General features: G+C 36.9%; 1 protein-coding gene across 1 annotated transcript in view; it reads right to left on the reverse strand.

The window, feature by feature from the left end:
• Positions 1-15,229, reverse strand: part of Ctnna3 (catenin alpha 3) — a 1,268,549-nt gene that overhangs the window by 1,200,661 nt on the left and 52,659 nt on the right. Inside the window, exon 4 of the mRNA XM_042696520.1 lies at positions 14,364-14,483. Within this exon, the coding sequence (XP_042552454.1) occupies positions 14,364-14,483 (120 nt within the window). The remainder of the gene's footprint in view (positions 1-14,363; positions 14,484-15,229) is intronic.

Below are 15,229 nucleotides of genomic sequence, written 5' to 3' on the forward strand. Positions count from 1 at the left end.
TAAATGATAGAGACTCAGAGTTAAAACCTCAGTGTCACAAAAGGAGGAGGAAAAGGAAAGAAGAAGAAAGAGAGCAGGAAGGAGGGAAAAAATGAGCAAGGGACCTGAAGAACATATTCTCAAGAAAGACTTAGAATTGGTCAACAGGTATAGGAAAAGGTTATTACTATCACTAATCATCAGAGAAATGCAAATCACAAACACAATGAAACACCTCTTCACACCATTTGGAATGGAATGTTTATTACAAAAAATTAAGAAGATAACAAATGCTGGTAAGGGTGAACAGACAAAGAAAACTATTATATATCATTAGTAGGAATATAAAATCATTGTAGATGTTTATGAAAAACAATAGAGAATTTCTTCAAAAAAATAAAGAAAACTACCACAGGATCTCACAATTCCACTTCTGAGCAACTATCCAAAGGGAATGAAATCAGTTCTTGAAGAGGTAACTACATTTCTGCCTTCATCACTGTGAGCAATGGTACACAAGAGACAAGACATTGGCTGATGACTAGATAAAGAAAATGTTGTGTATTATGTACATATATTGTATATGTGTATTATATATGTAGATGTGTATTATATACGTACTACCTCAACCATTTTTGTATATTTTTATGGTAAACATGCTGTACAGAGGGGTTACAGTTACATGAGCAAGGTAATGAGTACATTTCCTATTGAGCATTGTTCCTCCTTTGTTTTCCCCCTACCAATCTTGAAAAATAAACAATTATAAATTTCATCGTATAGGATACTAAAAAGTTGGTGCTATGGTCTGGGGATGGTTTTTCTCCCAGAGTTCAAAGCCTCGAGGCTTGGTCCATAGTGCGATGATAGGACAAGTGGTAAACTAGAGCAGCCTAGGGGCCTGGTGCGATGAATTTCATGAGGCAGATTAGAAAAGCCTTTTCAGAGTAAATTTTTAGTACTTTCTTACCATTTCTCAATATCAACTTTTATTGACAATCTTATGGACTTAGGTGTGTCAATATAAGATTTGCACAAATAAACGCTACCTTAACACTGAGGCTTTCTACGCCCTCTGAAAAATCCTACCACCATTATAAAATTTAAAACAACACATAACAAAGCATTAACTATTTCAATAACCATTCTTCACTATAAAAGAGCTATAAGCTACCCACAAGACAAACTATCCTACAAGAAACAACCTTGTAAAATTAATAAATCTTTTCTGGCACATGAAAATCAGCTGGTATGTGCTTGATTCAACAGTTTCCACCTAAGTGCCAACAAAAAACTGAACTCCAAAGACAACAGATGGAAACAGAATAGCAAATCTTCTACTTAAAACATGTCACAATAATGTTTTTACTTCAGTAATCTAATAGAAGAAATCTACTTGTCATGATCATTAACTGTTCAAAGTGGAAATCAAATTTTAGGAGAACAAATTTGTAATATACATCATTTTGAGCATTCATTGTTAGAGGACATGGTTCTTACATAAAAATCCATACAGAACTGAAGACCCAGAAATAAAGCTTCAGACCAGAGAGCCAAAAAAAATAGGCTCAAAGAAATACAGCCTCTTCAGTAAATGGTGCTGGCAAAATTGGTTAAACACCTGCAGAAAACTAAATCTAGACTCTTATATATTACCCTCCACCAGAATCAACACCAAATGGATCAAAGACCTCAAAGTAAAAATAGACACTCTGAAAAAAATTACAGAAAGGAATAGGAGAAACTCTAGGGCTCCTTGGTACAGCCTGAAATTTTCTTAATAAAGAACCATAAACACAACAAATCAAAGAAAGGTTGGACAAATGGGGTTGCATGAAACTGCAGAGCTTCTGCATGGCAAAGGATATAGCTAGCAAGATCAATAGAAAGCCCACAGATTGGGAGAAAATCTTCACTAGCCATATAACAGACAAGGGCCTCAAATCTAAAATATATTTAGGACTCAAAAAAATTAAATCCCCCCAAAACAAGTCCTCAAAGAAACAACCACCCCATTAATAAGTAGGCTAAAGACTTAGAGAGAGATTTCTCTGAAGAGGAAATAAGAATGGCAAATAGACACAGGAAGAAATACTCAACTTCTCTGGCCATAAAAGAAATGCAAATCAAAACAACATTGAGCCAAGCACCAGTGGCTCATGCCTTTAATCCTAGCTACTCAAGAGACTGAGATCTGAGGATTCTGGTTCAAAGACAGCCTTGGGCAAGAAAGTCCATGAGACTCTTATCTTCAATTGACCACCGGAAAACTGGAAGTAGCACTGTAGCTCAAGTGGTAGAGCACTACCCTTGAGCTAAAGAGCTCAGGGACAGCACTCAGGCCCACAGGTCAAGCTCAGTGACCAACAAAAAAAAAAAAAACTGAGATTCCACCTCACCCCAGTTAAAATGGCTATAATCAAGAAATTAATAATAGATGCTGGAGGAGATGTGGTCAAAAGGGAACGCTACTGCACTGCTGGTAGGATTATAAACTTGTTCAACCACTCTGGAAAGCAGCATGAGAGTTCCTCAAAAGAATACACATAGAAATCCCCTATGACGCAATAATTTCACTCTTGGGCATTTACACAAATGACCACAAACAAGACCATACTAAAGCTAGCAGCACAACTATGTTTATCACAGCATTATTCTTTTTTTTGGGTCCGGTTGTGGGGCTTGGGCACTGTCCCTCAGCTCTACCACTTGAGCCACAGCACCACTTCCGGCTTTTTTTTTTTCTTTTGCTTATGTGGTGCTGAGGAATCGAACTCAGGGCCTTAGGCATACAAGGCAAGTGCTCTACCACTGAGCCACTTTCTCAGCCCTCACAGCATTATTCTAAGACAAGGAACCAACCCAGATGCCCCTCATTAGATGAATAATCAAGAAAATGTGATACACACACACACACACACACACACACACACGATGGAATTCTATGCTTCTATCAGAAAGAATGACACTGACCCATTTGTAAGGAAATGGAAAGACTTGGAAAAAAATTATATTAAGTGAATTAAACCAGACCCAAAGAAACATAGGTCCCATGGTTTCCTTTATTTGCAATAATTAGTATACCTCTAGGATAGTCTTAGCAGATGAGCAGAATAGCTCAATAACTATGTACATATGACTATAGAAGATAATGTGAAGTGAAATGAACTGCAAAACATGGACACAAGAGGTTTTTCTTTGTTGTTGTTTTTAATGTATGATGTGATTTTTTTGTTTCTTTTGTATGTTCTTCCTCCCCTCCATGGTATATCAAATACATATATATAAGTCATATATATGTATTTGATATGTATATGTATTGTATATATATTTATTTGAAATAGGGAAAAGAAGAGGAACAACAGAATGGTGAGACAAAGGACAAGGGGGGAACCAATGCAACAGTGATATATATACACAAGACAATATGTTGGAAACGATCTGTACAATCTGGTGGGGGGGAGGGAAAGTAGGAGAAAGTTGAGGGAAGGGGTAACAAGGTTGACAAGAAATGTACTCATTACTTATGGAACTGAAACACTTCTGTACTTCAGTTTGACAATAAAAAAAATCCATACAATTTTTTCCTCAACCTTTAACTGTAGGAAAAGCTATCAACCTAGAAAGATCCACCGTTTATGAAGTCGTGAAAATGCTTGGATGGCTATTGCAATAAACTAGAAATTAAGAACATATTAATTCAGAATTTGCTACTGATTCAGAATCACCTTGAAGGATGTATCTGAATTTTCTCTCAATCTCAGAAAACTAAAAATAAAGATAACACTATATTTGGGGGGGGGGGGCAAACAACCATGTACAATTGCATAAAAATAGAATTGTGTATGTGGTGGGTAGAATAAAACATGTTTGAATTGGTGTGAACTATGGTGTATCACCCTGCTTAATAATCTAACTTTAATATCTTACAATAAATTTTAAATAATGTCAAGAATGCTTTGAAATCTTCAGAAACACATTCATAAGTTTCATAAATAATCATTTTACTTGTGTGGGTACATAAGAAACAGAACACCATCTAAAACAGACACAAATATTTTAATGTAACAATCTTTAGCTCACTAGCACTAAAAGGACTTGTTCAATCTGAACTCTTTCAAGAAGCCTGAAATAATTACAGAACAAGAAAGGGAAGGATCTTCTCCCAACTGAGCAATTATTATATTTCATCTAACCCAAAGTCATTGATGTGAATCTATTGCTTATAGAATCATTGTTCTAGAAGCAGCTTAGGACCTCCCTCTTGCTCCAATTTGGCCCAGTTCCAATTTCAGTCTTCCTTGGACTACACCTACACAATTTCATATGTCTCTTATTTTTAAAAGTCTTAAGTAATGGGCTAGGAATGTGGCTCAGTGGTAGAGTGCGTGCCTTGCAGGTATGAGGCCCTGGGTTTGATTCCTCAGCACCACATAAGCAAAAGAAGCCACAAGTGGAGCTGTGGCTCAGGTAGTAGAGCTCTAGCCTTAAGCTGAAGAGCTCAGGTACAATGCCCAAGCCCAGAGTTCAGGCCTCACGACTGACAAAAAAAAAGTCTTAAGTAAAATATTTACAACTTCTATTTGAATGCAGATCCCAGTGGGAAGTTAACTTGGTCCTCATGGACAAACAGTTCCAGGACAATATCGCTGCATTCTTACTAATCCTATTACAAAAGACATATTTCTTTCTATAAGTCCTTACAAGGGTGGGGATTACTCCTGGAACTTATCAATTTCCTCTTCTCTATATGCTCTAGTGCAACAAGCCAAATTGTATGAAGTCTTATGCCCTCAAAGTTCTTTTTTTTTTTTTTTTTTTAATTTAATTTTGCCCTCAAAGTTCTTGAGTTCTGTGGTAAGCCAAGAATTATTTTTCAATGTGATTAGTCCTTATCCATCTGAATTTTTTTCTTTTTAGCTTTAAAACATTTAATTAACAAAGATGTACTCTATTCAAGGTATTGGACATTCTGAGTTGAAATACATGTATACACAAAATATTTATTATATAATATATACTATATAGGCATATGGTGATTAATATTATCAAATTACCATATCCATCCCCACGTAAGCCATACATTAGACTATAAGAACTTACTCATAACTGAAAGTTTGTACCTTTTGACTAACGTCTCCTCTTTTCCCTATCATTGGACCCTTCTACTCTCTGTTTCAGTGAATTTGGCTTTTTTAATTCTACATATAAGTGATAAAATAATATTTTTCTTTCTCAGTCTGGCTTATTTCCTTTAACATAGTGTACTCAAGGCTCCTCTACATTATAACAACTGATGTTCCACATAGTTGGAATGAAAAAAAGTATTCTTTTCTAAGGATGAATAATTTTATTCTGTACATATGTTACATTTTCTTCATCCATTCTTCTGTTTTGGATACTTACATTGTTTCCATGTCTTGCCCATTGTGAATAGTGTTACAATTAACGTGGGAGTATAGTTATCTGTTCAAGACACTGATTTCATTGCCTTTGGTTATGTACCCAGAAGTGGAGTTGCTGGATCACATGATAATCCTATTACTAGTTTTTATGAGGAATCATCGTATTTTTTCTTACTACTGTATCCATTTACATTATCAACATTGTGAAAGGGTTCTCTTTCTCATATCATCAACAACATGTTGTCTCTTGTTTTTCACACCTGTTAGGATGGCTATTAAGAAAAACCCAAACCAGCATTGGACCTGCTGGTCACCAGAGAAACCTCTGAGCCGGGAGCCTGCACAAAGATCCCACCCTCACCCCTTACTCTCTGAGAAGAGGAGCTCCATCCTGCCAAACCCACTCGGCCCCACGATGGGAACCCCAGAACTACACGGGTCGCCCACAGAGCAGTCGTCACACCAGAGCAGAAGACCTGCAAGGTACTGGTGCTGATCCAAAGAGCACAAACAGAGACAAACCCCAGTGCTCAGAATCTTCACGGAGACCTCCCCTCACCCTTATAAAACAATAAAAGCCATATACAATAGACCAATAGCCAATATTATACTTAATGAGAAAAAACTTCAACCAATTCTCCTAAAATCAGGAACAAGGCAAGGATGCCCACTGTCTCCACTATTCTTCAATATAGTCCTGGAACCTTTAGCCAGGGCAATAAGGCAAGAAAAAGACATTAAAGGGATCCGCATAGGGAAAGAAGAAGTTAAACTATCCCTTTTTGCAGATTACATGATACTATACCTTCATGATCCCAAAAACTCCATCCCCAAACCCGTAGAAATCTCTTGGGCAAAGTAGCAGGATACAAAATCAACCCACAAAAATCGGTTGCCTTTCTGTACACTGATAATGTACAGGAAGAGAGGGAAATAAAGGGAGCAACCCCATTCACAATAACCTCCCAAAAAATAAAATATTTAGGAATTAACCTAACCAAAGATGTAAATGAACTATTTAATGAAAACTATAAAAAGTTAAAGAAAGAAATTGCTTGCAGAAGACACTAGGAAATGGAAAGACCTCCCATGCTCTTGGATAGGCCGACTTAATATAGTAAAGATGATAATGCTACCAAAATTAATATACAAATTCAATGCAATACCTATTAAAATCCCAATGACATACATCACTGAAATACAGAAAACAGTCCAAAAATTCATATGGAACAACAAAAGACCTAGAATAGCCAAAAGAATTCTAGGGAATAAAGACAACATGGGAGGGATAGCCATGCTGAACTTCAAACTCTCCTAGAGAGCTATAATAACAAAGACAGCATGGTACTGGCACAAAAACAGACCCGAAGACCAATGGAATAGAATAGAAGACCCAGAAATAAAACCACACACCTAAAGTCAACTGATATTTGACAAAGGAGCCAAAGACATACAGTGGAAGAAACACAGCCTCTTCAACCACTGGTGCTGGGAAAACTGAGCGGCCACATGAAGAAAACTAAAGTAGACCCCAGCCTATCACCATGCATTAACATCAACTCAAAATGGATTAAAGACCTTAACTTCAAACCTGAATCTCTGAAACTACTGCAGGACAGAGTAAGAGAGACACTTGAACTTATAGGCACAGCCAGGAACTTCCTGAACAAAGTTCCAGGGTCACAACAAATTGGAGACTTGACAAATGGGATTACCTTAAAATAATAAGTTTCTGCACAGCTAAAGCTATAGCAACAAAGCTAGAAAGACACCAGCAGTATATCAGACAAGGGGTTAATATCCAGTATATACAGAGAACTCAAGAAACTAATCCCTCCCAAACCTAACAAACCAATTATTAAATGGGCAAGGGAACTGAAGAGAGACTTCTCAGAAGAAGAGATAAAAAAAAAATGGCAAAGAAACACATGAGGAAAAGTTCACCATCCCTGGTTGTGAAGGAAATGCAAATAAAGACAACCCTGAGATACTACCTTACCCCAGTCAGAATGGCCCACATCCTAAAGTCAGCCAACAATAAATGCTGGAGGGGATGCAGAGAAAGAGGAACCCTATTACACTGCTGGTGGGAATGTACACTTATACAACCACTTTGGAAAGCAGTCTAGAGGGTCCTCAGAAAGCTAAATATTGACCTTCCTTATGACCCAGTCATACCACTTCTAGGCATCTATCCTGAACAACAGGAACCAGTATACAAGGACACATGCACCTCTATGTTTATTGCAGCACTGTTCACAATAGCCAGGATATGGAAACAACCCAGATGTCCCACCACAGATGAATGGATCCAAAAATTGTGGTATCTATACACAATGGAATATTATGCAGCCATTAGAAATGACAAAATAATGGCATTTGCAGGGAAATGGATGGAGCTAGGAGAAAGCATGTTGAGCGAGGTAAGCCAAGTGCAAACAGACAAATGGCACATGGTCTCCCTGTTAAGTGGATGTTAGGTGATATGACAAAATTAACAGGATTTAAGAAACAATGGACAAAGGACTTCCACTCATCTGGTTGAATCACTACTAAATAACCCCATGCTGCTAATCACATGTATGGTATATATGTGCACACTGGAGGGAAACCAGGAGGACAACACAGAACTAGAGGGAACCAGGGAAAACCATACACCAGCGGGACCCATCAGCTGCACTGGACATTGACCAAAATGAACTAAGCAACACAATGGCAGCAATGGGAGGGAGGGAACAAGTGGGAAAGAGGGAACAGCTGATGCTATGCAAAACAAAATAAATGTACATATCACTCAATGTGGAAGAAATAACTGTATGGCAAAGCTCATAGAACTCATAAATGTTATAGACCTCGATAGACAATTTGCTCCATGAAAGTTAGAATGTGTTTGTGACTTTAACTGAGCATCACTATCCCACAATACTGTGAAATTTGGGAAATTATGTGACCACTTAATCACAATAAAAAAATTGGAAAAAAAAAGAAAACAATAAACTATAGACAAGAATATAAAGAACAAAATACATAGTCTCAAAATTTTTCATGAAATAAAGATGATAAACATGAAAAAAAAAGAAAAACCCAAGTAGAATTTTATTTTTCAACTGAAAGGTTTTAACCTAGAGGCATTTTCACTAAATAATTTTCAAATATTTAGTCTCTATTTTTCTTTGTTGATAAGAGTTTATTTTAAATTCAGTGCCAGTTCTACCAGGTATTGTGAACGCTATTGGTCTTAGAGTTCTGTGAAAGTGGTAAAAGAGTTGGACTTGAACTAGAACATCGGGTGTAAGATTTTTATATCCACCAATGAATTACTATGGCACTAAACTCAGAACCTTAATTTAACTATCAAGAAACATCACTGTAGAAACATTTTAGAAACAAAAGTTACCTCTCCTTTCTTGAAAGTTATAGTCTTTCTGTGACACCAATTACCAACCACTGGACACATATGTCCCAAAACATCCCATCATATGTGTTCAGAATAGTGGTGAACCCTATATACAGTACAAATAAATATATATATATATATTAGAGAAAATATCTTTATGGAAATTACAAATTTAGGAAAAGGAATCTGGGAATAACACACAATAACAATATAATAGCCACTAACACTACACACATTAATGCTTTAGTGCCTTTATATGCCTTATATAATCCTTTATACTTATATAATCCTTATATACTTATATAATCCTTTTTTAATACTTGATTGAGTAGAGGAGAACTTTTGTGATAGGAACGTAGAACAGCAGATTGGATGACTGAAATGGCCCAAATTATCATGAATGTTTTTTAGTCAAAGTTGATAGATCACTGGGCAGTAATAGGCTCTATTAAATAACTGAGATAATGAAAGCATTTGTGTAGAATTTTAGATTGCCAAAACAATATATACATATATATACATAGCTTATATATTATGTGACGTGGCATATATGACTATATATCACACGTATCGGATATGTACCCTATAACATATATGCTATATATTTTATGTGTATTTATACATGTGTATGTATGTATATGTATCTCCTATATCTATGACCTACATGTAATTGAAACCTTTCATAGTGTTTTGCCTATTGTTATCCTTTGTCAAATATTTATGGGCTTCGAAGTAAAATCTGGATTTACAGATACTTAAAAAAAAAAGTCTGTAATGTAGGTATTTTTTTTACTATTTTAAAATTAGAATGTCAGGTATCAACACAATACAAACAGTCTAACTAGGTTTGACTAACCGTTGTGCTACATGAATCCACACTGAGTAGATAATCAGACGCTAACTTGTATGACATAAATAAAAGGTAAGACATGGCAAAGAACAAAGAGTTTATAGAATGAGTAAAGTATCATTGAGTAAAGTATCATGATAAACGTGAAACTCCGGCTTGACTTTAAAGAATAATTAGTAGTTAAATAAGTGAATAGAAAAGGACTATGTGTTCTGACACAAAGTCAGAAGGCAAGACTAACGTACCTCAATCAGGGAGACAAGAACGTGAGCTATGCGCTATGTTCCAACTAGAACATTCATCTTTAGTACAGTCTTTCAATTTTCCTCTTTTTTTAAGCAGCTAGAACAATTTTATCTAAGTGCAACAGTTTTATTCTCCAGAGCTGGGAATCCTTCATTCCTTTGCCTGAGTGCATCAGGTATTTTGGTCCCCTTGCTCTCCCTCTATGGGAGTTTACCTTTGGTCTGACTAGCTCAGCCTTGGCCAGGTACCATCGTGGACTTTCGGATAGACCCACACACACACCGCCACCACCACCTCCCCACCTCGCCTCCAAACACAAGCTCAGAAGTCTGCTTTTGATGTGATCCTCTGCGTTGCTGGAGGAACACGGAGCAAGAGCTCAGAAATGAAAGGATGCTCCCACCTTCTGCCTTGCCCCCGCTCTCGGGCGCATGTGCTGAATTCTGGAGCCAGCATGGCCTGATAGGAGAGGCCTTTTTGTGCTGTCATTTTCCCCCACCATGTTGCCCTTTGTCTCAGCCGCCATTTTTACCTCTACCCACCTAAGCAAAGTCACCTGTTCCCGCCTATCAGATGGTACCCCTAAATGAGGTTAATGTTTTAAGTTCCCTTTTCTTTCACAGCAACATGTAAATGTGCTTCTGTCTAGATAATGTTTCGCTCAATAACGTCAACTTTAATTTACAACAAAGAATTTTGGAAGCCATTGGAAGTGGTGGGTCTTTTATCATGTTATTCTAAGTATTAAGAGTAAGAGAGAAGAAGAAATTCAATTAGAGTCCAGATTATATTTTATTCCATAAAACCAAAGCCCCGAGAAAAATCCCTTGATTTATAGCCTCTCAAATTAACGGTAGTCTGGGATCTATGTAATAACTGGAGATTGCTATTACCATCCATATGTAGCACTAATGGGGAGAATAAATACCTACTAGTCCAAACAGATAAACTCCAAAGATAATATCTCTAGCTAGTGAAAACAGAATGAGCCTCTTTGGGTTAATGCTGCTCTGTCATTTGTTTCTTTCAGGCTGGTTCACCTTTGTCTTCTAACTGCTTCATCTATCAACACCCCTTTGCTCACCTTTTCCAACCAAAACTATTTGCAACTTTAGTCCTTTTGTATGTTAAAAAAAAAAACATTGAAATGTTTCTTCCTTGACCCAGGAATAGCTGAAATAATGTAGGAGAGAAAGTTCAAAAACTTTTTTTTCAAAAAAAGAGAAAGGAATAGGGCTGGGAATGGGGTTTCATAGTAAAGTGCTTGCCTTGCATACATGAAGCCCTGGGTTCAATTCCTCAGTACCACATAAACAGAAAAATCTGGAAGTGGCCCTGTGGCTCAAGTGGTAGAGTGCTAGTCTTGATCTGTATCCAGGCCCTGAGTTCAAGCCCCAAGACTGGCAGAGAGAGAGAGGAGAGAGGGGGCGGGGGGGATAATGGAGCAAAAATAACCAGTATATGTATGGGACAAGCAGAAAAGGGCAAAAGCTATGAACATATGACCAGATAAGATGATATTAAGCAAAATGAATGCCAAGATGGGACACAAGTGGTTTTTTTCTTTCTTGCTATTGTTCCATGTGACTTTTTTTGTTTCTTTGTATGTTCCTCCCCCACCCCCCCGTATAACCCCTGTATTTGATGTTGATGCCTTGCATCTTGTACATACACTTCTCTAGCTTGGGGAGGGGAAGGGGAAAAACAAAATAGGGATACAGGTTGACCCATTGTAACAATGGGATGTACAAGACACTATGTTAAAAAATAAACTTTATAATTTAAGCGGAGAGGAGGGCAAGAGGGGGAGTGTAGTTGTGGAGGTGGGAGGCAAGGGATGGTAGGGGAAAAACAAAGGAGGAAGCAACAATGCTTGATAGGAAATGTGCTCATTACTTTGCTGATGGAACTGTAACCCCTCTGCACAGTTTTTTTACAATAAAAAACATATTAAAAATATTCAATTAAAAAATGGAGCAACGTATGCTAAGAGTCTATTTGGTACCAGGAAATAAACCTCTCATGAAATGGTATTCAAAATATCATAAGAAATGATAGAAAATAAGATAGAATGGATGGATCCAAGAAAATGATTCACTGTGCATCCATAACTTACCGCATTGGCTTTCTGTTTAAAGAAGTGGATAGAATGAAATATATTAGCAAAAACTGAAATGATACACAGGTCTGTTAGCCTTTGGCATATGGGAAGCTAAGGGCTAAGGATCTTCTGAATTTTAAAAGTAAAGCCAAACACAATATCTATAATTAATTATCTATAATCTATAATCTGAGCCAAAATTTCTGGTATATGTCTGTGGTTACAGACAACATCACCACCAATAATATGTATTAAGCATTTGCCATGGGCCAGATATCGTGAAACTGAAGAGGCTACAGCATGCAGTGAAAGTGCACGTGACAGACAAGACTTGTCCCTACACAGCTTACATTTTGCCACATGAAGAGTGAAAAATACAATACAGTTGGCTAGGGAATAAACTATGACTAATTCTCTGGAACAAAGTATCCTGGCTTTATAACAAGGTAGCTTTTTGCTGACTTAGCGATTTTACAGTACACCAACTCTTTTCCAAGAAGAAAACATGTGCTCAATTTCTGGAGCTTTATAAAGGAATACGATGGAAGGCCAGAGACAAATTCGCTTTGAACTCTGCCAGACCAGAAAACACAACACTCCAGGTTTGGAGTCAAACTGATTTAAATTTGATATCCAGTTTCATACACAATGACCTTAGGAGAAGTAGTAACTCTCTTAATTGTTTTCTCATCTCTGAAATAGTGCCATAATAGTGTTATAAGGATTTAATGATGGAATTCATAAATTTTAGTCATATTACGTGGCATATAATTGCTGATTTAATAAATTACAATTTCACTAATTTGTAATAACTTGTATATTACACTTCATACGCCCATCTTTTCCTCATGCATAGGTAGTTTACCTGTCTTTCCTCAGTGCTGCTTCTATACTTCTGCCCTTGAAGCAGTTACCTTCTTTCAAATTCACAATCAGCTAATGTGAGAATCTAATCTCTAAAAATGTGCTAAAGGGAAGGATAAGAGAAGAGGACAGTGACTATCGCCTGTCAACTCAAACAACCGTTGGTGGTAAAAATATGATCTTGGAAACAAACACTGTACTAAAAATTGCCTAGGCCAAAGCAGTGATTCACAGAGTGAATTTTAAACAGCAACATCTGGGAACTTGCTCTAGTAACTCTCAATAACAATGACTACCTCTGTTACGTGTGCCAGCAGGCCAGCAGGCATCTTTTCAAAACAAAGTTCAAATTCATATTGTGTCCCATTTCATATAAAGTGAGTATAAAGAAAATTCATGTGTTCTGGAGTATTCTATAAAAACAAATATAACTCCTAGGAAAAACAGGGCTTCCAAAAGGTTAACTATGCAAGTAACATTTGTGATAGAGTAACAAGTTAGAACTGGATCTCGAGCCAATAATTCTAAACCACACCATGTTAACTTAATGAGTTCAACTACATATACAAAGTAGCACTTCGAAAACCTCCCATTCCAAAAAAGCCAAAACATGTTAGACAATGGCAAGAATGTCACACCCTTTCCCACACTAACAGGCCTTTGTCTCAAGTGAAAGTCTCAGAGTTGGGTCAGCTATGTCCTTGTTTTTCTAGACGTCATCTGTCATTGAGCATATACTCAAATTTCATGCAACCTGATTTAAGCATCTAACTGGCTGTTTCTGATCATAATAAACATTGGACCAAAGCAAAAGCTTGATGATCCTGCCACCTAGTGGCTACAAAGAAACTAGAGCAGACCCAACATGACAAGGTCTGACAAACACCATCTCCAAAATTCTCAGAATGTAATCATTATGAATCTTAGATGTATAAAGGACCAATCCTAAATACAAACCATATAAATTTTTTCTTGTCTCTGGGTTTATCTTAGAGTCTATGCAAGGAAGCAAAAGATGTACATTTGCCAAGTATATTTCCCTTCAAGGCCCCACAGCAAACCTTTACAGATCTTCAAATAAAAATTTCTTTTTAAAAATGTTGGAAGATTTACAACTCTATTCCTTAATTTTGTGGTATATATGCATAAGATTTTCTTGGTCTTTGCGTGATTTTTCTTCTTGGATATCCTCTATCAAATATAAAAGCCACCTGGCCAAGCCATCACAGAAGTTCTTTTTGAGTAGCTAAGGTGTTGTTAGTCAAAGGATAGTTAGACCTCCACAAACCAGCAGGAGTTTTCTTTAAAAGAAGTGTAACCCCCCTAAAGTACACATCTAAAAGCAAGGACCACATTGAACACTGTAGGAAGCCATATGAACCAGCTCCGCTCAGCATAAGCTATATCTGCCTTAACCATTAGAAGCTATGTCTTCTCAAACTTGCCTGAACCTCTGACAGGCAGGACAGCAGGAATCCTGGAATACTCTTCTTCTCCACCAAAAAGAGCACTGACTCTTACCTGTTGACGCTTGAAGGCTAAATAATCCAAATTTTCTAGCTCTTTTCCAAGCTTCTGGTAGGTTTTCTGGAGGTCAGATTTGTTGGAAACATTTTTAAGAGATTCAAATGTTCTTTGAAACTGAAAATGAAGACAAAAAGATCATTAGGGTAGCAGCATATTTTTCTCACATCCCCAGCTGGCTAACAGACAGAGTCAATAATAAGGTTCAGTTTCTCCCATCCATAATACAGAGATAATAAATGCTAGTTAATTATCTTTCAATAAAATAATTAGAGACAATTATAAGGCATTAGAAACTGTGTCCAATGTGCAACTCGTGTTATTTGCATGAATGAGAAACCTGTTTTAGTTCTCATTCTAACAAAGAAGAATTAATTTAAAAACAAGCCTTCAAATGTGGAAGACAACACTCTTTAATAGTATCTTATCCTGGGGTCCAGAATTAAGAGCTCCAGGAAACTCACGTAGTTTTTCTGTTCTTTCAGTGATGACCATCAATTTCAGCCAAATCTCTCACAAAAACAAACAACAAAACCCTTGCCCATGCAGTTTTTATGTTTGATTTTCTCTTATATTTCCTATGACCTTTTCATCAACCATGAAGGGCTTTAGAAACAATAAGTGATTCAACAAAAATAAGCCTTCATATTTGATCCATTATAAGGACATATTAAAAACAAAAACAAGAATACTCTCCTACAGGGCTACTTCAGAGGCTGAGATAGCGATTCTAAGCCAGTCTGTGCAGGTAAGTTAGTGAGACTCTTATCTAAAAAAAAAAAAAAAAAAAAAAAAACTACAAAGGGAAAAAAGTCAGCAGCAGAGCTGTGGCTCAAGTGATAGAACACTATCCCTGAGCAAAA

Source organism: Dipodomys spectabilis, unplaced genomic scaffold, assembly GCF_019054845.1.
Source record: "Dipodomys spectabilis isolate Male_0828 unplaced genomic scaffold, ASM1905484v1 ptg000207l, whole genome shotgun sequence".
Taxonomy (NCBI): domain Eukaryota; kingdom Metazoa; phylum Chordata; class Mammalia; order Rodentia; family Heteromyidae; genus Dipodomys; species Dipodomys spectabilis.